Source organism: Euleptes europaea, chromosome 15, assembly GCF_029931775.1.
Source record: "Euleptes europaea isolate rEulEur1 chromosome 15, rEulEur1.hap1, whole genome shotgun sequence".
Taxonomy (NCBI): domain Eukaryota; kingdom Metazoa; phylum Chordata; class Lepidosauria; order Squamata; family Sphaerodactylidae; genus Euleptes; species Euleptes europaea.
In genome coordinates, this window is record NC_079326.1 from 48,925,305 (window position 1) to 48,948,558 (window position 23,254).

Here is a 23,254-nt window from a genome sequence, read left to right on the forward strand (position 1 = left end):
TCTGGCAGTGTGGTGCAACCACATATTTTGTCCACTGATCCTTCGTCGTAACTGAAAACTGTTTGCAAACATTGTACGTGTTTCTCTTTCATACTATGTCCTCCCCCCAGTTTTGTTTTGTTCCAGGTCTTCTATGGTTGGTTCTTATCCCTTTTATAATGGTTTAATGCACTTATACGTATAATTTCACTGTATATATGTACTGTTGAATCTTTCTTGTGTGAGTGATATTAAATGCCAATAAAGGTTCTGTATTCTGTATTCTTCTGTGTGAGTGATATTCCCTGGCTCTCTTCAGGTCCCCCCCCCACCTGCATTTATGGTTTGTACCGAGCAGCGGGACTTTACGTCGCCATATATAAAACGGTCTTTGCTCGAGACTTATGCTTTGTACAAACATGTCACTTAAGGAACAATTTTTAAAATTTATTCCCATTTCTATTTACTCAGCTGTTGAGCTTCAAGGAACTAATTGACTTTTAAACCATTCCATCTCTATCAGATCTTTCTTTTCGGGAAGAGCAGAGGGCCTTCAGAGAACTAGAGAGAAAATCAAACTCTGGCTGTGCCTTCCTGATCTTAGTCTACATCTCCAAAGTAGTCTTCTGGGACCATCAGTGTTTAAAGGGTTTAGAGTGATATTTTAAAAACAAAATATCCTCATTGATACCATGGGTGTTTTGTGCTTTTGGGGGGGGGATGATGGGGGGGGGAATGTCTGTTGAAATTTCTGTAGTTACTCCCTTGGAGATTACAGGTTTGGTTGGACAGCTGCTCTCCAGGAGTTGGTGCTTTGACCTCCTGACCTTCTTGACTTCCTGAGGAAGAATGCCTTTCAGTATAAAAGACTTAATTTCACTTACAGCAAAAAAAGCCCCAACACCAACTTGTTAATTACACATGCTTTGTTCTACTTCACTTGAAGGTAGTGCAAGTTATTTCTCCTCATTAGGAAAATCAAACTTTTTTTTTTTTTTTGCATTTCGTATTTATGTTCTCAGTCACAGCCTTCTTAAAGGGGTCTGTGAACTCGGATGCAAATATTTCCAATAAGAAGCAAGAAGCGGACAAGATATCCGCTGCACCTCTCTGTTTCTCTCTCATTCTGTGTGTGATCTGAATATCTTATCCCACAGGCCAAACTAGGCCTAACCAGGAAGAGGGGAGAAGCAAGGCACATTTATACTTGTGTATGGGGAGTAGATTCCTTTGAAATGGAGGAGAGTGTTATGGATACCATGGACGGCCAAAAAAACAAATCAGTGGGTTCTAGATCAAATCAAGCCGGAACTGACCCTAGCTAAAATGACTAAACTGAGGCTGTCGTACTTTGGTCACATTATGAGAAGACAAGAGTCGCTAGAAAAGACAGTCATGCTAGGAAAAGTTGAAGGCAGCAGGAAAAGAGGAAGACCCAATAAGAGATGGATCGACTTTATAAAGGAAGCCACAGACCTCAATTTGCAAGACCTGAGCATGGCTGTTAAAGATAGGATGTTTTGGAGGACATGGATTCACAGGGTTGCCATGAGTCGGAAGCCACTTGATGGCACTTAACATACATACACACAGGGAGTATTTATGTGTATCTCTACCTATTCGCATCTAAAGAAAGAGTGGGTGATATAACAAAAACAGAGCAGGAAGGTGAGGGGACCAGCTCCGGCTTTACCACTTATCTCACCTGGTCGCCCTCCATGGGTTTGGCATGCTCCTGTTCTACCTCAAATACTTTGGGTATTGGGGCTGGATTTGAATGTGAAATGATTCGGATACCAAAGTACAGTGAAGAAAGGGGCAGAGGGAGCAGGGTTTTGTTTACCCATGTGCTCTGTGTTCGTTTCTTTTGTAAAAGGCCTTTCACCTATGATTGCCAACCTCCAGGTGGGGGCTAGAGTTCTCCTGGAATTACAACTGATTTGGAATTTCTGGAATTATATCTGATTACAACTGAACCAATCCAGTTCCTCTGGAGAAAAAGGCAGGTTTGGAGGTAGGACTCTATGGCATCACATTCCTGCTGAGATCTCCCGGGATTACAAGCAATCTCCAGACTACAGAGATCAGTTCCCCCCACCCCCCAGGGAGAAAATAGCTGCTTTGGAGGGTGGACTCTGTGGCATTATAGCTCCCCTCCCAAACCCTCCCCTCCCCAGTATCCACCCAGGGAATTTCCCATCCTAGAGTTGGCAACCCAAGTTACCCTACAAGAAAGTACAGCAATAGTAAGCTATTTATACGGTGCTTAATTATATTTCACCAATCAAAACCTGAATGCAAATTAAGATTGGAACATCAGCCCTTTTAAAAAAAAAGGACCTTCCCACAACTTCTCCCATTGGTTAACCTTTCAGCGAAATTCACACCCTAAGCTTTCACCATGTGCCAGTTTTTAATTCATTGTTCCTGCCATCACTAGTTGCAACCTTTGGTCCTCCTGCTGCTGGTGGGCTGTTATCTTCTCCATGCTTTCCACGACAATGTTGGGTGGCCAACTTGGAATCACAATGAACCTCTTATCAAAGGCGATTCCCCCCCCCCCAGGAGGCAACTTTCTTTGAAAAGAGACTCTGACAAGTTATCAGTCCGAGTTTAAAGGGTTATTCACTCTTAAAACACAGTTAATCTATCATTGCCCTGACTTCCTGAGATCTGAAAGACAAGATGATTCAGGGAATAAGTGGTTTCCGTAAAAGTACTTCATAAAGAAATACTTTATTTGATATTAAGTATTCTGTATGAAGAATCTTGATTGAAAAACTGCACTTGTGAGATCGCACAGACGGAAAATAGGAGGGGGGGCTATTTCATTTGGACATTTTTTGCTAGAGACTTGAAAAGTGACACATTTCTGCTCTGACCTGAGGTAAATAGTGATACGGAAACATCGGTTTGCTTTCACACCAAAGATATCCCACATTTCCGCCTCCCAACTGGCACTTTTTTCATGTTTCTATATGACGTAATCCTCTATTTCTCACAGACAATGAAGAAACCTGATAGGAAGAAAGTAGATCCCTTTGAAATGTGGTGTTGGAGGAGAGTGTTATGGATACCCTGGACTGCCAAAGAAACAAATCAGTGGGTTATAGATCAAATCAAGCCGGAACTGACCCTAGAAGCTAAAATGACTAAACTGAGGCTGTCTACTTTGGTCACATTATGAGAAGACTCACTGGAAAAGACAATAATGCTAGGAAAAGGTGAAGGCAGTAGGAAAAGAGGAAGACCCAAGATGTTCTGACTCTATAAAGGACGCCACGGCCCTCAGACCTGAGCACGGCTGTTAACAATAGGATGTTTTGGAGGACACTGATTCATAGGGTTGCCATGAGTCAGGAACAACATAATGGCACTTAACACATACCCACACACCTTCCAACAAAAAAACAACCCAACACCCTGATTTATTTTAAACCTGTAAAAAACCATGTTTCCTGGGCACGACACTTTCAGCAAAAGCCGTTTCTTGAGGCAGACTTCGGTGAAGAGCTAGTCAATCACTCTTTCCATTTGTTGATGGCCACAAGGGGCCAGCCCCCTGTAGCAATCAGTATAACAGACAAGAATTGCCTGACTTTTAAACAGGAGGGAGGGGCTATCTGGAGGTGCCTCTGAAAATGCGTGGAGGGTTTTTTTAAAAAAAGTTTTTAGAGGCATTGTGTTATTCCTAAGCAGCATTAGGCATGCTCATGGAGGTTTATTAAAAAAGAGAACCCCCACACCTCTGCTTGCCTTTTGGATGGGGGAGGGACTGCTCCTCAAAGTAGAAAAAAGTAAAAAATAAAAAAAGTAAAAAAACTCAGGGAGGGCAGAGAGTCCTGGGGGTCACTTGAGAACACAGCAGGAGAGTTAAATGTTCAATGAACGTTGGGTGTGTAGGGAAACCACAACTAACAATGGAGAATATATGGATTACCCTCTACAGTCGACAACCGCCTACAAGGGTGATATCACAAACAATTGTATTCGTAACCCTGACCACTATAGAAAACCACCCTGGTGATGAAGCAGCCCCAGTTAAAACTACAAAAGTAGTAACTGAAACAGTTGCTTAAACATTTGTTCATATCCATTTTGGATTCGTCACATCCAAAATGTTGGATTTTCCAGCAACTGTATTCATATCTCCCTTATGACAAGGCCACTCAGATCCTTGTATGTTAGGGCTGTCAGCTCCAGGATGGGAAATACCTGGAGATTTTAGGGGTGGAGCCTGAGGAGGGCGGGGTTTGGGGAGGGGAGGGACTTCAGTGCCACAGAGTCCAATTGCCAAAGCGTCCATTGTCTCCAGGGGAACTGATCTCCATCTGCTGGAGATCAGTTGAAATAACGAGAGATCTCCAGCCACCACCTGGAGCGTGGCAACCCTACTGTATGTGGGGACCTAGTATGATGACAGAAAATCAGGTAAAATCCCCTCCCTCCCTCTTCCATTGGCGCTTTGTATCAGCAGAGAAGGAGGAGATGTCACTTGATTTCCCCCTCGTCTCGGCAGCTGCCCTTAACATGGTGCATTTAATTTGTGAGGGTCTCCCAGAGGCACATTAAGCAATGATTGGGTCTCTCTCCAACTGGTATCTGACTTCAGTAAGTAGAGAAACTCGGGACTGGTAGATCAATGTGAGGATCAGGGAACAGATGAGAGACTTTAATCTCTCAATACTCATGAGAACCACAAATTTCAGTAAAGACTGGTTAGCCAGCATCTACTCTGTGTGTGTGTGTATTAGCAACCATGCATTTGTTATGCAGATATTTGTCAAGCCCCTGTCCCCCCCCCCCAAGGAAAATAAAATCACTCAGTCTTACATATACTGCTAAGGAAGATGTAAGACAAAATGCGCGGCTAGGGGATAAGAAAGAAATACGCAGAGCGGCGGTTTTCACCCCAAGTCTACATCTGCATGTAACCTTGCAACGAAAAGTAATTGCAAACTCTGCATCTTGCTTCAATCTCAAGGGGGGTATTCAAAATGGGAAGGTGACTCCAGAAGACAAATGCCTTCTACTGAGCAGATTAATTTTGCACAATAGCCATGAGAGAGACTCATTGGGTGGCATGTGCGTGCTTGCGCGCGCGTGAGGTAGACCGTGAATCTAACAAATCTCAGGGTGATAACGGACATGAATTAATGTGAAGTTCGGCAAGGATGTTGAATTTATGCAAATGCGGCAGTTGGATTATAATGTTGACTCCCCCCTCCCCACTTTATCCCAAGTTACTACTAACTCCCCCCCCCCCCGTAAATTACAGTAACAAATTATGCTGCAGGGAAGCCAATGCTCCCTTGTGACGTTCACTAAACTTCCCTTCTTTAGTGGCATGGGGAAAGCAGAACGGCGTGTCATACCCTGAATGTCAATGGTGTGAGCTATTCCAACACAAACTATCCAGAGCGCTATTACGTACAAGTTCTCCTTCAAGGCCCATTTTAAGACCAAATGAGCTTCGGTCCAAATGACCCCCTTTCCTTGCCTATCCTCAAAATGATCTGTACAACAAACATTTGTTCTTCAGCCTTGTCTTCCATGTTTTATCCTGATGTCCTTTATGCTGTAAACTGTTGTTCTTGAATCAACACAAGGACTTAGAAGAATCGAAGCATTGATTTGTTTTTGTGTGTTTTTTTTTTTAGAATCAGCAGTTTTTGCTAGAAAGGTGGCCGAGTCTCAGGAGATACATCATATTAATGTCGATCATTAAAGGTCCTGGCGATTGACCTCAGCTTCCGGTTAAGAGTCTATTTCTGGGTCGGAAAGGAGAAACTCAACAACTGTTAGCTCCCAAAGACACTGATGCTTCTCTGGCTTGGGCTGCTGCTGGAAAAATCCTAGGCATTAAAGTTTGGAGCGGTGGACTCTGATCTGGAGAACCGGGTTTGATTCCCCACTCCTCCACATGAGCGGCGGACGCATGAAGCCAGCTGGGTGACCTTGGGCTAGTCACAGCTCTCTCAGCCCCAACTACCTCACAGGGTGTCTGCTGTGGAGAGGGGAAGTGAAGGTGATTGTAAGCCAGTTTGATTCTCCCTTAAGTGGCAGAGAAAGTCTGCTTATAAAAACCAACTCTTCTTCTTCAGCTGCTGGCATTAAAACCAAGTGCAAGAGGATTGAGGTGGTGGGTGAGGTGGGGACAGCTTTGAGCAAACAAGCCCCTTTTCAACCAAGGAGCTGTTTTCTGGCTTCTTCAGGAACCCATAAACTCTTTCATCTAAAGTTTTTCTATGTTACTGATGCAACCAGAAAACAAGCTTAGGGTGGTTTTATTTTGAGGTCTGGGGGGGGGGGGGTATTTTTACAAATATTTTTTGTAAAGTCCAAATATTTTTACAGTACCTTGCATTACAGTCAGGTTCCTGTGCCAAAATAGCACTGCAGGGTTGGCAAGAATCAAGCTATTTTCTTCCTGCGTGAGAAGCTTTAACATTGTTCCTTAATATTATTCAGCAGCAGTTGGCTGCAGTGCCCGAGAGCAAGCGCTGAGTAAGAAGAACCCTCTCTCTCTCCTGCAAATCCTCAGCTTTTGCTTTTATTCTTCTCCTCCTTCTGGAGATTAAATAATGCATCTCGGTGTGAGAATGGGCATCTACCACTCCTGGCCGCTCTTGACAGAACAGAAAGTTTCCCAACGGTGTGTCTAAACTTCTGTTAATGTCAGATATTTTTTTTAAAGCCACACCATTGAGTGGATTGGTTATTTCCTCTTACATCTTTTTTTTGTAGCAACATACACAGAGCGAGATGCCTGCCTCTGTTTTTGAAAAGGGCATCAATAAGATGCCTCTGTTTATTTTTGGCTTATTTTGTTTTTAAGAGAGAGAAAATAAATTCTCCTTAATTAATTAATTCTAAAATTTGCTCCATCAGGTCCATGGCAATGTTTGCCATGAATGATATATGAATGATAGAGGCATACAGTTGAAACCCAGGAACATTTGTTGTGGCGCTGTAGCTGAACCAGAGTTTCAAGTTTATGTGCATATATATTTAAGGATGTAAACACATATGAAGCTGCTTTATACTGAATCAGACTCTTGGTCCTTCAAGGTCAGCATTGTCTATTAGGGCTGTGCCTATTGATAAACCCGAACTGAAAATTTACCAGGAAAAAAGCCATTTTGGTAAATTTTGGGTTTGGGTTTACCAAATTTGAAAAGCTGGGGGGAAAGCCAAAGCTGAAATGGCCATTCCTGAAAAAACCAGGTAATTTCCCAGCTTTTTCGGGTTCTCCCCAGGCTTTGCAAAGCACCTGGGGGCATTTTTTGAGGTAGAGCCCCCAAACTTGCAGGGTAGATTGCAGGGACTCTCCTTGCAAGAATCCCCAAGTTTGGTGAAGATTGGGTCGGGGGGTCTGACATTATGGGGTCTGGAAGAGGACGCCCCTCCTGCTTCCATACAAATGCACTGGAAGGTAAGAGAGATTCTCTGTTCATTTATCGGCTAATACTTCTCTATGGAGAAGGGAGGGGGGACCTCTCCAGAGCCCATAACACCGAACCCCCCTGACCCAATCTTCACCAAACTTGGGGGTTCTTGCAAGGAGAGTCCCTGCAAGCTACCCTGTTGTACCTCAAAAAATGCCCCCGGGCCGAATTTTTTCGCCAAACCCCAAAATAAACCGAATTCCCATATTTGCTGGTATGGGAATTTGGCTTATTGTGGGTTTCCCGAAAAAATCGGGCTTAACAAATCCGAACCTGAATTTTACCAAAAAATTTTTTTGCACACCTCTATTGTCTACTCAGACTGGCAACAGCTCTCCAGGGTCTCATGTGTACATAAGAAAAGCCCTGCTGGATCAGAACAGCAGTCTGTCCACACAGTGGCCAACCGGACGCTTCTAGGAAGCCCACAAACAAGACAACTGCAACAGCATCCTTCCTGTATATATGTGGAGGTCTTTCACATCACCAACTACCTAATCCTTTTATCTGGAGATTCCAGGGACTGAACCTGGGACCTTCTGCATGCCAAGTCGATGCTCAACAATTGAGTTACAGTCCCTCACCTTTAAGTCACACTTTACATTCATGCTATGGGAAACACAGGTATACCTGGGACATAACTCCAGCATACTTGTGAAGTCCTCCATGACAGCTTTTTAGAGCAGGCTCCTGGATCAGTGAAATAATACATGGCATGGGTGTATGTGTGTGGGGAGTGTGTTGTTGTACAGGTGTAAGCAAACATTCCACTCTTCCCCTTCCATTTTGTCAGTAATTAGGAATTTATGGGATTCAACAGCAACATTCTCATTGGAAGTCTTCCACCCTCCATATGGTGAACGTTTTAGCAATGAGTCACCCATACTGGTGCCAGAGACTTTTAAAATGTTTTTAAGTAAGAAGTCTGGGACTGTCAACGCTGACATCTTGATGTCCCCTGAGAACTTAACTTTCTGGCCCACAGGATTTACAATGTAGTCATCATCATGCGAGAGTTCAAAATACTGCACACGCATATACACATATAAAGAGAATGACAGAGAGAGAGACAGAGAGAGAGACAGAGAAAGAGAAGAAGAAGAGTTGGGTTTTATACCCCGATTTTCTCTACCTTTAAGGAGCTTACAATCGTTTTCCCTTCCTCTTTCCACAACAAACACCTTGTGAGGTAGGTTGGGCTGAGAGAGTTTGGAGTCGGCCCCGCCCCACGGCCAGCACCATTACGCCCCAGGAACGCCTCCCGGGGTGCCGGACTGCCTCTCGGCTCACCGCCGCAACGTGTGCCGGTGGATGGAGGCCAGCGGGAGGTGGCGGCGGTCAGGGAGTGGTGCCCGGCCCTGCATGCCGGCATTGGGGCCACTCACGCCGGCATGCGCCTTCCGGGTGCCAGCAGTGTGGACCCCTGTGCCGGCGGAGGCCATAGACGGCCTCCTAAGTGCTTTGGACCCATTTTCCAGGAATGGGCCCTTAACCACTAGGCCACTCATTTTTTAAGGATGAGGCGAGGTTTGGCCTGGGACCTTCCTAACTCTTAGCTCAGCCTCTTGTGCAACTATGTGACAGTGGTTTTAGGTCTGGAAGAAAGCCTTTAACACAGATCAGTCTAGATCGGAAAAAAGGGCAGTAACCTCCTTGCCCGACGAGTCCCCAACAAAACCCAGCCCTAGAACACTCATGTTCTTACTTGACCTGCCTCCATTCACCTCGGATGGCATCAAACAGCATGTCCTATAGATGTTGAAGCTACATGACATAAGAGATCCTGGAAAACTCACGGTCAGTTCCCATTTTATGATTGCCCCTGATGCATACAGGACAGCCTGGGGTAGTTGAAGAATAATGTTTGTATACTTAGACCACCTCCTCTCTCCCACCCTGTATGTACCTTAAACAGCTGTTCTGACCCCTCACCAAAAATATGTTATTATCAAAATCCCTCACCAAAAATATGTTATCTGTTGCCCCAGAAGGTCGAACCAGAACCAACAGGCTGAAATTAAATCAAAAAGAGTTTCCATCTAGACATTAGGAACAATTTAGTAACAGTTAGTGTGGTTCCTCAGTGGAACAGGCTTCCTCGGGAGGTGGTAAGCACTCCTTCCCTGGAAGTTTTAAAGAAGAGGTTAGTTGGTCATCTGTCAGCAATGCTGATTCTATGACCTTAAGCAGATTATGAGAGAGAGGGTATCTTGGACATCTTCTAGGCATGAAGTAGGGGTCACTGGGGGTGTGGGAGGAGGTAGTTTGGAATTTCCTGCATTGTGCAGGGGGTTGGACTAGATGACCCTGGTGGTCCCTTTCAACTCTATGATTCTATTATTCTATCTTGTAACAACAGTTTTCTGAAATGTCAATGTTCAGAAATACAGTGTATAAGTCTTATAAAAAATAAGGTGATTTCTGTATGACTGATGTATATTTTTAATTTAAAGGACACAACATTCTGATATGAACTACAGGAAGATATGTATCAGAGAGATATGGAGCAGAAATGAAACCCTTTTGACTCTCGTAGGAGTAATGGCTATAGGAAGGAAGAATGGTAAATTAATAGCCTGATACACATAATGTCAATTAGGTCAAGAGATCTTTTTGTTCACGTGAACGGTCCAAGTCTGCTAAACGTTCAGCAGAAGCTGCAGTTGAAGTAGTAAACAAGATGTTGGGATGGAGAAGAACCGAATAGAAAACAATATTGAAAAACTTCCACTGTCATATAAATCAATAGTCCATGCACAGCTGGGCACTGTATTCAGTTCTGATGATCTATTACAGAGCAGATATGAAAGAAATAGAGGGGATTCATAGACGAGATGGAAGACAGCAGCAATTCCAAGGCCTAGAGGAGACTTGGGCTGGAAGAGAAGGAGAGAGAGAGAGAGACAGACAGACAGACAGACAGAGACAGAATGGAATAGATCTGTTAAGTGGGGAGCCGAAATGAATAAGAGCGGATGCAATAAAAGGACATCAGATGAGGATGGAGTGGGGCACAGACGGTATACCAGGCATTGCTTTTCAAGCCGCTCCTTTATGAAACCTGAAATATCCTCCAAGTTGTTAGAGGACATAATCATCCGGGGGGAGCTCGCTGGTCAAATGGATAGTGGTGGACAATAATATAAAACGGACCTTGAAAATATCCTGCTACACCTGCGGTAGGAGGGAAACCCACGGGGAATCGAAGTGCAATTTTAAGAAAGAAAACTCGTTCTGGCAGTAAACTAACAACACCACATTAGCTGTGACTTAAATAGATTGTGGAGGCATACAATCCCTTTTGAAACAACAGAGTATTATTTAGAAGTCCATATATTAAAGACAGCTGACACATGCAGCATTCTTGTCAGATAGATAATCTGAAGGCTTCATAGGCAAAGCTTTAAGAAACTTGATTTAGACCAGGTGAAAACAATGAACAAGCAAGCAAGCAAAACTCCTCCCACATATAATGACGTACAGTGGAAATATTTACGTGACACACACATGGTAAATTAACTGTTTACACAGTTACTACCTCTGAGTAATATCTATATCACTGCAGCACTTCTGAATGCACCACTCCAGACTATCCGCCATCTAAAGGATGGAAATAATTGGTGCAGTTTGCATTGAGATGATGCAATCTCATGCCACCTGGATGATGTGTGTTACAAACTCAGTGGCGTAAAATACCATCCTTATATACTCACGCAGAGAAAACATGGCAGCCCATAAAATACAGACAAAGTTTACATGGCCGTTCTCTGTTAAGGAGAAGCCAGGGTTGCCAACAGTGCTAAGTTTACCAGGACAGTCAAGGGAACTACAAAAGTATCTTGAATAGCAAACCGCACTTCTCAAGGTAGGGGGAAAGTATGGGATATGTGAAGTATGCAGAAAACGGGTGACTGACCTCTGCAGATGTGAAATGACCGAGTGGGAGTGTTGGGTTAATTGTTCCTCAGGTTTGGTGCCTAACATAGAAAGAGTGGTTCTGCTCCATAGGAGACACCGCACATCAACTGGAAATATGTCATTGGCCATTTATGCAGGGTCAATTCTGCTCCTCGCGCAATGCTGATTTTTTAAAATCCAACCTTTAAAAGGACTTTTCACGGTCCCGATGCAAGAGGAGAAAGTCAAACAAATTCCACCCCCCCACACACTCGCCTGCTCATTCGTTCCTTCGTTTGCATAGCCATTAGCAATAGTCATTTGCATAGCTAAGCTGCAGCTGGAATTCTGCATGCTTCCTTCAGTGAATGCTTCGATGCGGGGGAGGAGCAAATACAAAAGGTCGCATTAAAGGGGCTTTTAAGAAATGAGAAGCAGGTATGCGCCGGCTTCCCAGTGACGTCTGGAATGACCGTTCAGCGTGAAGGAAAAAAAAATGCGGGGCACTTCAGCCTGGAACGGGCTGCTAATTACCGAGCATAAACGGCCATTGTGTTTCTGTTAGTCACACAGTGTATTCTTTGCCGAGGAACTGGATGGGGTTCCAAGACAAGAAGCACTGTAGTGTGTCTGGGAGGAGCCCTTGCGTGAAGATACTCCAGGGAGCGCTGCTAGGGGTGCCAGCTGGTTGGAGGGTTGGCAACTGGCAGGAGCTTCAGGGATGGGACATGGGGGAGCTGTCAAGACATCACTTCTAGGAAGACCCAGAAGTAACATTGGGCAGCTCTATGAATCAGGTGATTCCTAGAGCTACTTGGCGTCACTTTTGGCTTTTTCCTGGAAATGACGTCAGTGCAGACGCCCCCAGTATTATTATCTTAAAATCCTACCAGTGTCACTTGGAGAAGTGGTGGGAAATGAGTGAGCGCTTCCAGTGGGAGGCCTCTTGACATAAACTCTGCAGATGTAGATTCCAGTTCCCTTTTGGAACAATGTTTCCTTAATGGGAGGAATGTGGCTCAGTGGTACAGCATTGGTTTTGTGTGCAGAAGGCCCCAGGTTCAGTTCCCAGCATCTCCGATTAACAGGGTCAGGTAGGAGGTGACGTGCAAGGCCTCTACCTGAGACCCTGGAGTCTACCTGAGACCCTCCAGTTAGAGTAGACTAAACCAGCAGCCTTAATAGCTGAGACCAGCCCGAGCTCATTAGAGCTCAGAAGCCAAGCAGGGTCAGCCATAGTTACTACTTGGATGGGAGACCACCAAGCTAGACCAGGGTTGCCACGCAGTGGGAGGAAATGGCAAAACCGCCTCTGCTCATCTCTTGCCTTAAAAGCCCCGCGAGGGGTTGGTGTAGGTCCGTTGCAACTTGGCAGCTCTTAATTATTGTTACAAAACTACGAGTGGAAGTGCATTAAACAGCACACATTACAATGAACATCCAACGTTTGGTGACAATACCAGATTAAGTTAGTGAACATCTGACAATAAAATTATATCTCTTCATGGTCTGGGCATGCACCAACGAATGCTGACAACTGCATCAAGATGAATGTCAGCACTCACAGATGTATCCTGAGTTTTTTGATCGTTTGCCTGGAATTGTTGATGTTCATGTATGAGCGCCAATATTCACTAGACTTTGGATATTCCCTGTAAAGTTGCTCACCTGTCCTTGACTTTGGCATCCTGACCACAGCAAATTGGTTTGCCAGGATGGAACACCTTACGAAGGAGAGAAAACGGGTAAAAAATAAAAATGCAAACTTGGTTGGACGGTTCTGGGATTTGATTGGACAAACAGTTCTGCGGAGGCAGCGAACTCAATCACCAAACCTGATCTAACAGGAATTTTGCAGAATTGCTTCTGTAGACCTTCAAGGAATATTCTAGAAATGCTGAAATACCCTGCCAAAATATGTTTTTAGATGTGTGGACATTTTGGCATCGCCAGTCATGAGTGGTAACGGGAAGTCACGGTCACGGTTTTGCCAACGATGCGTTCTTCATACTCCTACACAACCTACTGAAAGCAACAGCCTCACGTTAGTAAGTGGGGATACCGGCTTTAATAGCAGAATGGCCCAAATGGTGGGGGCAGAAGGTTAGAGGAAAGACACTGAGCTACAGCCCTTCCCCTAAAAACCGAGTCTGGCTCACTGACCCAAATGTGCAAGCTCATAGGAGTAGGAATTTGGCTAAGTTAGTGACCCTGCCAGCCAATCTACTGGAACTCACAAAGCTGCCTGATACTGAATCAGAACCTTGTTCCATCCATCAAGGTCAATCTAATCTAGTCTACTCAGACTGGCAGTGGCTCTCCAGGGTCTCAGGCAGAGGTCCTTCCCATCACCTACCTGCCTAGTCCTTTTTACTGGAGATGCCGGGGATTGAACCTGGAACCTTCTGCATGCCAAGCAGATGCTCTACCATTGAGCCACGGACCCTCCCCATAAATCAGTATTCTCTACTCAGGCAGACAGCAGTTCTCCAGGGTCTCAGGCAGAGGTCCTTCCCATCACCTACATGCCTAGTCCCTTTTACTGGAGATGCCGGGGATTGAACCTGGAACCTTCTGCATGCCAAGCAGATGCTCTACCATTGAGCCACGGACCCTCCCCATAAATCAGTATTCTCTACTCAGGCAGACAGCAGTTCTCCAGGGTCTCAGGCAGAGGTCCTTCCCATCACCTACCTGCCTAGTCCCTTTTACTGGAGATGCCGGGGATTGAACCTGGAACCTTCTGCATGCCAACCAGATGCTCTACCATTGAGCCATGGACCCTCCCCTAAAAAAGGCTGATAGAATCAAGTTTCCTTCAAGCAATGCTGGACACGTGAACTTAAGCTATGAGAGTCACTCGGGAAATTCCTCACTGCAGCAGTCTGTCTTGGAAGCTACGATTTTATGATCCCAAACTGTTACTGCTAGGCCCTGCTAGAAGTCTGACGGAGGAAGCGCCTTCAATGCCGGGTTCCTTCCCTGCGTATCGTGACTCTCCCTGACACATTCATTGACAGAGACTTTATTATTTTTTTCCACCAGAATTGGCTTTCTAAATTATTAACACAGCTATAAAGATGGCACTAAATCATCAGCAGAAGGGCAGCATGACAAAAATTGCAACATAATCTCCCATTTCATTGCCAGATGTCTGTTTGATGCAGATTTCGCAAAACAGGGTAAAGGCAGAGGGGTAAATCTTCCTCTCTCTCGGCGAAAAAATGTAAAAAATAAAATAAATTTACCTGGGCAAGGAGGCGTATTGTCTTTCTATGCCTTCAAACTGGAGATGGTGAGACGCCCCATCTGGACCTTTTCCAGACACCTGTGGAGAAAAGCGTAATTAGAGATAAAGATCAATTATTCAACCCAGTTGCCGACAGTGTTTCTCAAAATGATAATCAGAGAACAAATGATGCTCCGAGCATGCCAAAATCAACAAAGGAGAAATGCCGGGGCTCAAGAGGAATCTACACTTAATCTCACCCACTATTAATAACTTGTTTTTAAAAAAGAATTTCATATAAAAAAGCTGCTTATGTTTCGCTGTCATTCCTAATGGAAGCCGGAAGAGGGGGCTCATTTGGTAATGGAGTACCAGGCATGACAGGTCGGCCACAGCTAAGTAAATGCAGACAAGTAACCTGGATGGAAGACCACTGGGTGTTCCACGTAGGGATGGGGTATAGATTAGGGTAGACAATAAGACACACAGTAAATTGAGATGGAAGATGGCACGATTTAAAAGGTACTCTATCAGCCCATCCCTAAAGGGGGGGTAGATCCGTGGCGGCCGGGAGCAGCAGAGCCACACCGCTTCCTCTAAGGCTTCCCAGCTGCCACAGAGTGGGAAAAAAGGAATTAAAAAATAAAAATAAAGGAAAGGGGCACAGCAATTTAAGAAAGATGTCGATAAGCTGGAACGTGTCCAGAGGAGGGCAACAAAGAAGGTGAGGGGTCTGGAGACCAAGTCCTATGAGGAAAGGTTGAAGGAGCTGGGTATGTTTAGCCTGAGAAGAGAAGACTGAGAGGGGATATGATAACGATCTTCAAGTACTTGAAGGGCATATAGAGGAGGGTGCCGAGTTGTTTTCTGTCGCCCCACAAGGTAGGACCAGAACCAATGGGTTGAAATTAAATCAGAATAGTTTCCATCTAGACATTAGGAAGAATTTTCTAACAGTGAGAGCGGTTCCTCAGTGGAACAGGCTTCCTCGGGAGGCGGTAAGCTCTCCTTCCCTGGAGGTTTTTAAGCAGAGGCTAGATGGTTATCTGTCAGCAATGCTGATTCTATGACAGGCAGATCATGAGAGGGAGGTCACCTTGGCCATATTCTGGGCATGGAGTAGGGTCACTGGGTGTGTGTAGGGGAGGCAGTTGGGAATTTCCTGTATTGTGCAGGGGGTTGGACTAGATGACCCGGGAGGTCCCTTCCAACTCTATGATTCTATGAATTCCCCACTGAAAAAAACCAGGCTGCACCACTAAAAAAGGTGGCGCAGCCTCGTCGCCACTCTAGGAGGCGTTCCCAGGCCAAAAGAGCTATGGAAGATGCCTAAAGGCAGCTCCACCCCTGGGAACGCCCCAGGAATGCCTCCTCTATGCCAGCGTGGATGGTTCTCTTCTCAGATTTAGTTCCCAGACTGGCCACGCTGGTGGTGGGGACCGGCGAAGCTCCGTTGCTCCTGGACACTGGCATGTTCGCCCCCGTGATAAAGTGGCACTCACCCCGGCATGGGGTCACGCTGGCTCCTATGTTGATTTCCCACCCCCAGGAGTGCAGCCTATGTCCTTAAAAAAAAAAAAAAAGGAAACGTACTGGTCAGAGCAACTCTTAATATCCATTATGCTGGGACTAAGACCCCAGTATCCAAACTCTGGCTCACTTCAAGGATCCTTTATGCAAGTGATTCTCCCAGCCTCCATAGAACGGGAATATTTTTCTGGATGATGTTCAAAGGAAGAACTTAAAAGATTGTAAAGCACCTGAAAGATGCTAATAGGAATGAATAAATCATAATTAACAAAAAAAGGTGAATGACTTCCTGATCTTGGTACTCTTACTGTCTTTGAGGAGCTTTATTATTATTATAAATGCCAACTACAAACAAATGCCCTGACATTCCTTCCCCTCCACCCCCAAACATATCCAAGAAGCTGCAAAATTGAAGAAAGAAGGAAGCCTGATGTACAGATTTAATGCTACAGTTGCCGGCTTCACGAAGGAATCCTGTAAAGGAAGAGTGGGATGAAGCCGGGGTGCTGATCACTCATCTGAGATCTGCTTGAGATCACAAGGATCTTCTCAGCTTCATTCATTCATTCATTCATTCATTCATTCATTCATTCATTCGGTAGTTCTGTCTAGATATCACAGCAACCCATGGTTTGCGCCAAATTGATTTCAATCAAAACAAAGGCATTGATTCTCTGAATGCATAGGCCTATGCATACGCATGTATGTATGCTTTACGTATCCATACGATTAGCATTTGTGTTATATGGCACAGCAGGTGCTCGAGACAGACTTGCAAATGTAACTCTGGTTTGCCAATTCAGACATTCTGGCAAACCAGAGTGAGCACAAACCACGGTGGGCAAAGCCACATTCGTTTCGGATTCTAGTCTACTGGCTGATCACAAACCCAGTCAGGTCATAAATCCCACGAGTCAGACATCCTGCCAAAATTCAGTCAACACTTCCTTAATTCTAGTTCAGCCGGGTGCCTGCACTGAGCCCCAGCCTGTGGATGGCCAAAAATACAAAAGGGTCTTCTTCAAACGGAGCTAACACTCCAACAAGCACAGGGTTTGCTGCAAAGGTAATCCCCGTTTCTTATATTAGTATGTTGTTCTACTCTGGCACTGCTAGAATCAGCAGTTTTACAAAGTGAAACACTAAGAGGTTATTTTAAAACCTTTTCCTCCTCCCTCCTTCTAAATGTAGATTAATGGACGAGGGGAGGATTTAACGTCTTTTCACAACATTGTTAACAATTCACTTGGAGAAAAAAAAGGATAAATCACGGCAGCCTTTCTGCAAACTGATTTATATATTGTGTTTGTTTCTTTTCTCCCTCTCTCTAATACATAATGTACACACAATTGAAAATTAACATGTCCCTCATGTTCTACAGGTTACAGAACACTTCTGTCAGTCTTGTAATGTATACACAATATTGTTAGCTTTGCTGAAGATATTTAAATGATTGAAAGACTGTGAAACGAGCTCCAGGAAGCAGTGTTTACATGCATGCAACATTTTCATGTCTTAGGTGCATCCCTCGGACAAAAACAGCAGTAAAAGACAAGTATTCAGATACATTATTAGGTTAAATCACAGGTACTCAAACTGTAGATGACTGGGGAAGGCAATGGAAAACCACCCTGTAAACATAGTCTGCCTAGTAAACGTCGGGATGTGACATCACCCCATGGGTCAGGAATGACCCGGTGCTTGCACAGGGGATTACCTTTACCTTTACTCAAACTGTGGAGCAGGCCCTTTGGGGAATGGCAGGGGGAGAGACACATGCAAGATACTTGGGTCCAGGGTTGCCAACTTAAGGTTGGGCACTTCCCAGAGATTTGAGGGTGGAGCCTAGGGAGGATGGGGTTTGAGGAGGGGGAGGACTTCAGCGAGGTATAATGCCCCGGAGTCTGCCCTACAAAGCATTACAACATTTTATTAGCAACCAAACACAGTGAATTCTAACACACCTGTGAATCCTATAAGTGAGATATATCTATGAAACTTAACTCATTAAAACATACAACATTAGAACACACACATAAAAGTAGAGTATCCAATAATGGCTGGTCGCCTATTTTCAATGTCCTTAGTAGTAGTAAGAATGATATGGTGTAGTCTCATCTGGAGAGTCCATGTGCAAACACACAACAAGACGGACCATCTCCTCTAGAGGTGCTCAAATGATAACCATGGAAGGTGCAGAAAAGCAGGGAACCTATGAGCGCTCAATATATATATATATATATATATATATATATATATATATATATATATATATATATAGAAGAATGGGAGGAAAATCATGCTTGACCCTAGGCTGTCGGAGCACGAGAATCATGGAAATACTTGATAACCTGCTCAACCAGGAACAACAAATTAATAATGTGTAGTAGGAAAAGATTTACATTAAAAAATAATGTTCAAAGTTGCTAATAGGATTTTGTAAAACAGAACTGTAATTTGATAGTGATTACTTCTGAGGCTAGCAAATATAAGTCACCCATCAGTGTATTAAAAACATTAAGAACGACTGAGAACTTATTGCGGTTCAGTAAAGCGAGCTCACCCAGCCGGCCATGCAAGGAAAATGTGCTTACATTACATGCGTGTCTTGTAATAACCTGAACCATCCGATTTCTGATTGTTTCTTTCAGAGAAAATAGTAATATTGTTATTAATAATAATATAATAACCCCCCTGCCATTTCTGTTTGTGTACGTTCTCTGAGATACGGTTGCCATAGAAACTGACGGTGGATACAGTTTACAAAATTTGGCTCCACGCAGCCGATGGATTATTCACTCAGTGCAAACTGGCCAATGAGCTCAAAGAGCAAACCCAGGTTCTCTGTGCCTTTCATTAAAGGCTCAGCTAAGCCCCGCTTCTTCTCGCCATCTGTCTAGAAGCAAGATGCTCCCTCTGCGAATCAAAAGGAAAAGAAAGTACATCTGACTAGATAAAACCACAAGGAACAAGAACAAAAAAAAGTATTTATGTCTAATTAGGTGGCCACTAAAATGTCATAAATACAATCACAGAATCACAGAGTTGGAAGGGGCCATACAGGCCATCCAGTCCAGCCCCCTGCTCAATGCAGGGTCAGCCCAGAGCACCCCTGGCAAGTGCTTGTCCAGCCTCTGCTTAAAGACTGCCAGAGAGGGGGAGCTCACCACCTCCCTAGGTAGCCGATTCCACCGTCAAACAACTCTTACTGTAAAAAAATGTTTTCCTAATACCCAAACGGTACCTTTCCTCCTGCAATTTAAACCCATTATTGCGACTCCTCTCCTCTGCTGCCAACAGGAACAGCTCCCTGCCCTCCTCTCAGTGACAGCCCTTCAAATACTTAAAGAGAGCAATCATGTCCCCCTTGATGCTTGGTCCAGTTTACAAAAAGGTTGTCTTCAAGTTGAGATCTGTTTCCAAACCACAGCCTCAGAATACATTAGGGACGTGAATGAACTTGACGTCCCTTCCCCCTGCGCCCCACTCCACGTAAGTCAAAAATCAGTCTCGTTTCTTTTCCTTTGGTTTTGCCTGTATGTATTTTCAGGTCTCTCCCATTTGATCCTCATCATTGGCTGAATATTCGCCCCACAAATATTGTATCCCTATTCCACAGCGCCTTTACTTGAGAAAACAAAACAAAAACACCCATTTGAAAATGGGTTTTACTTCCAATGAAATGAAAATTCTACTCTTTGGAAGTCGCTGACTCTAGAAACTACCCCAAACAAAGAGCTGAATAGAAGCCACAAAAAGTCGCATGGATGCGAGATCCAAAAAAGACAGCATTTGGACCAGTCTAGTTCTAACTGCAAAGCCTTGGATCTCTGATTGGGGAGGGATTGTGGCTGATTGGTAGAACATCTGCTTGGCATGCAGATGGTCCCACGTTCAATCCCTGGCATCTCCAGTTAAAAGGACTGGGCAAGTAGGTGATGTGAAAGACCCCTGCCTGAGACCCTGGAGAGCAGCTGCCGGTCTGAGTAGACAATACTGACTGATGGACCAAGGGTCCGATTCAGTGTAAGGGAGCTTCATGTGTGCCAATCCAGCATTCTGCTACAGTTGACACCAAGGAAACTCAGACTGGATTCCCTAAAGTGGTTCATATTGGCCAAAGTGGAGACAACACCACAGGCAAAAGGCCGAGAATGAGCAGTCTAATCTGGTATAACTTCTCCAGCCAGGCGAATGCATCTTTTGCAGGATTAATAACTGCTAGGGCTCTCTGAGTATCAGTTTAGCTTATCAGAAGCCAGATCTATTTTGGGGTTGCTAGTTATTCTACAGTTTAAAAAATTCCACTTCCAAAAGACACATGGTAATGCTTCAACACCATGCAGTACAATGTAGACAAGCTGGGGTGTGTCCAGAGGAGGGCAACAAAGATGGTGAGGGGTCTGGAGACCAAGTCCTATGAGGAAAGGTTGAAGGAGCTGGGTATGTTTAGCCTGAAGAGGAGAAAACTGAGAGGGGATATGATAACCATCTTCAAGTACTTGAAGAGTTGTCATATAGAGGAGGGTGTCGAGTTGTTTTCTGTTGCCCCAGAAGGTCGGACCAGAACCAACACGTTGAAATTAAATCAAAAGAGTTTCCATCTAGACATTAGGAACAATTTTCTAACAGTTAGAGCGGTTCCTCAGTAGAACAGGCTTCCTCGGGAGGTGGTAAGTGGTCCTTCCCTGGAGGTTTTTAAGCAGAGGCTAGATGGTTATCTGTCAGCAATGCTGATTCTATGACCTTAGGCAGATCATGAGAGGGAGGGCATCTTGGCCATCTTCTGGGCATGGTCACTGGGGTGTGTGTGTGGGAAGTAGTTTGGAATTTCCCACATTGTGCAGGGGGTTGGACTAGATGACCCTGGTGGTCCCTTCCAACTCTATGATTCTATTCTATGATTCTATAAATACGAACAATGGTAGTAGACTGGAGGCAGATAGCGAACTGGTAAAAAGGGGGAATGGACTACCAGTCATGCTGCGGCTTTAGGTCTTCGAGCTTCAACCTGAGAGGCAGAGGGAAAGTGGTGCAGCGGAGCACAAGATTCTGGCAATTCTCCCAAGAGCTGGCGGAATCAGAGAGAAATCTCTATTGCGCACCACATAATTCAATCTAGGAGGAACGGAGCCCGATAAGAAAGAGAGAGAGAGATGTGCAGGTGTAAATGTAAGCGATGGCCCTGTCAAATGCGATAACTTTGTGGTGCTTTAGCCGAGGCCCCTAATAAGAAGAGCAGGTGATAGTCTGGCTGCAAATAATCTCTCCCAGCCTGACAATTCTTTCTATGAGTCCTGCCCAGAAAAAAACAACACCAGCAACCCAGACTCACAAATTTATGAGAGAAGGAACCTGCAGGCTAGATGGAAAATGCTGCATATCAACCGAGGAGCAGTGCAGAAATGACATGGTGTGGCAACCTCATCACGGTCAGGAAGGTAGCCTCTCCGACCAGCAACTGAAAACCTCTCTCGGCCTTAACACTAAATTCAGGATAAGCCCAACCACAGAGGCCCATTCTATCCTCTCCAAGCTAGACTGAGTTTAGTACTTCAGTACAGAAGGATCAATGGGACCGTATTAGGAACATTTAACTTTCTTTGGATTTATTTTCCTCCATTTATGCCCTGCCTTTCCCCCAATGGGGACCCCAAAGTGCCTCCAAGGCAACTGGCTGACCACTGTGTGAAACATAGAATCATAGAGTTGGAAGGGACCACTAGGGTCATTTAGTCCAACCCCCTGCACAATGCGGGAAATTCCAAACTACCTTCCCCCCACACCCCAGTGACCCTATTCCATGCCCAGAAGATGGCCAAGGTGCCCTCCCTCTCATGATCTGCTTAAGGTCATAGAATCAGCGTTGCTGACAGATGTCCATCTAACCTCTGCTTAAAAACCTCCAGGGAAGGAGAGCTTAGCGCTTCCAGAGGAAGCCTGTTCCACTGAGGAACCGCTCTCACTGTTAGAAAATTATTCCTAATGTCTAGACAGAAACTCTTTTGATTTAATTTCAACCCGTTGGTTCTGGCCCGAATTTCTGGGGCAACAGAAAACAACTCGGCACCCTCCTCTATATGACAGCCCTTCAAGTACTTGAAGATGGTTATCATATCACTTCTCAGTCTTCACCTCTTCAGACTAAACAGGATACTGGATTAGGTAGACCACTGGTCTAATCCAGCAGGACTCTGCTTATGTTCTTAAAATGAACTCAGTCCCTGTTCCTTTGTCACAAAGCATAGGAAAGAAGCCAGGCTGGCCTGGCCTCCAATCCAGATGAGAACTGCGATCCCAAAGGACGGAGAATGTCCCCCTGTCTATATAGAAGAATTACACCGCTGGGACATTCATTCCAGACTTCTCGCCTCATGCCCTTGTATGATGTAACAGGAAGATGACAGCCGCCCACTGGCTTTACTGAAGTACTTCTAACAACTGCTCACGAGCACGAGTTCACCAAGAGGTAAACCACAGCCGTTACTTCTAGACAAGCAACCCCAGGGCGAAAAGCAATTGGCAGTCCCCAGCCTGCCCCAGAGACTTAAAAACCAAACCAAATGAAACAACTTTGATTTCATGATCAGGTCCAGCCTCCACTTCCTAAAATTTTTATCTCCTGTGGCTTCTTCCCCCTCTGGATGGTGGGGTTACTTTGAAAGGGCTCAAAGGGTCCTTGGCCAGGTCATGATGAGCAACATGATGAGCCAGCGTGGTATAGTGGTTACAAGTGGTGGTTTGGAGCGGTGGAGTCTGATCTGGAGAACCAGGCTTGATTCCCCACTCCTCGACATTAGCGGCGGACTCTAATCTGGTGAGCTGGATTTGTTCCCCAATCCTCCACACGAAGCCAGCTGGGTGGCCTTGGGTTAGTCACACTCTCTCAGCCCCACCTACCTCACTGGGAGTCTGTTGTGGGGACGGGGAGGGAAGGTGATTGTAAGCCGGTTTGATTCTCCCAGAGAAAGTTGGCATATAAAAACCAACTCTTCTCCTAAATCAAGATTTCTAGATTGACCCTGACTGAGACCCTGACCAGAGTCAGGCTACTTAAACCCCCACCACTTTCAATGGGATTTAAACAACTGAACTGCATGCAGGAACTGCAACCACGGTTTGCTGCTTGGAAGGAATGCCGTCTCTTTCTAGCTCTGGGAACCTTAAAAGA

General features: G+C 44.9%; 1 protein-coding gene across 1 annotated transcript in view; it reads right to left on the reverse strand.

Moving 5' to 3' along the window:
* The window catches only part of PARD3B (par-3 family cell polarity regulator beta), a 578,916-nt gene that overhangs the window by 25,225 nt on the left and 530,437 nt on the right, over window positions 1-23,254 (reverse strand). Inside the window, exon 22 of the mRNA XM_056861663.1 lies at window positions 14,573-14,652. Coding sequence (XP_056717641.1) covers window positions 14,573-14,652 — 80 coding nt within the window. The remainder of the gene's footprint in view (window positions 1-14,572; window positions 14,653-23,254) is intronic.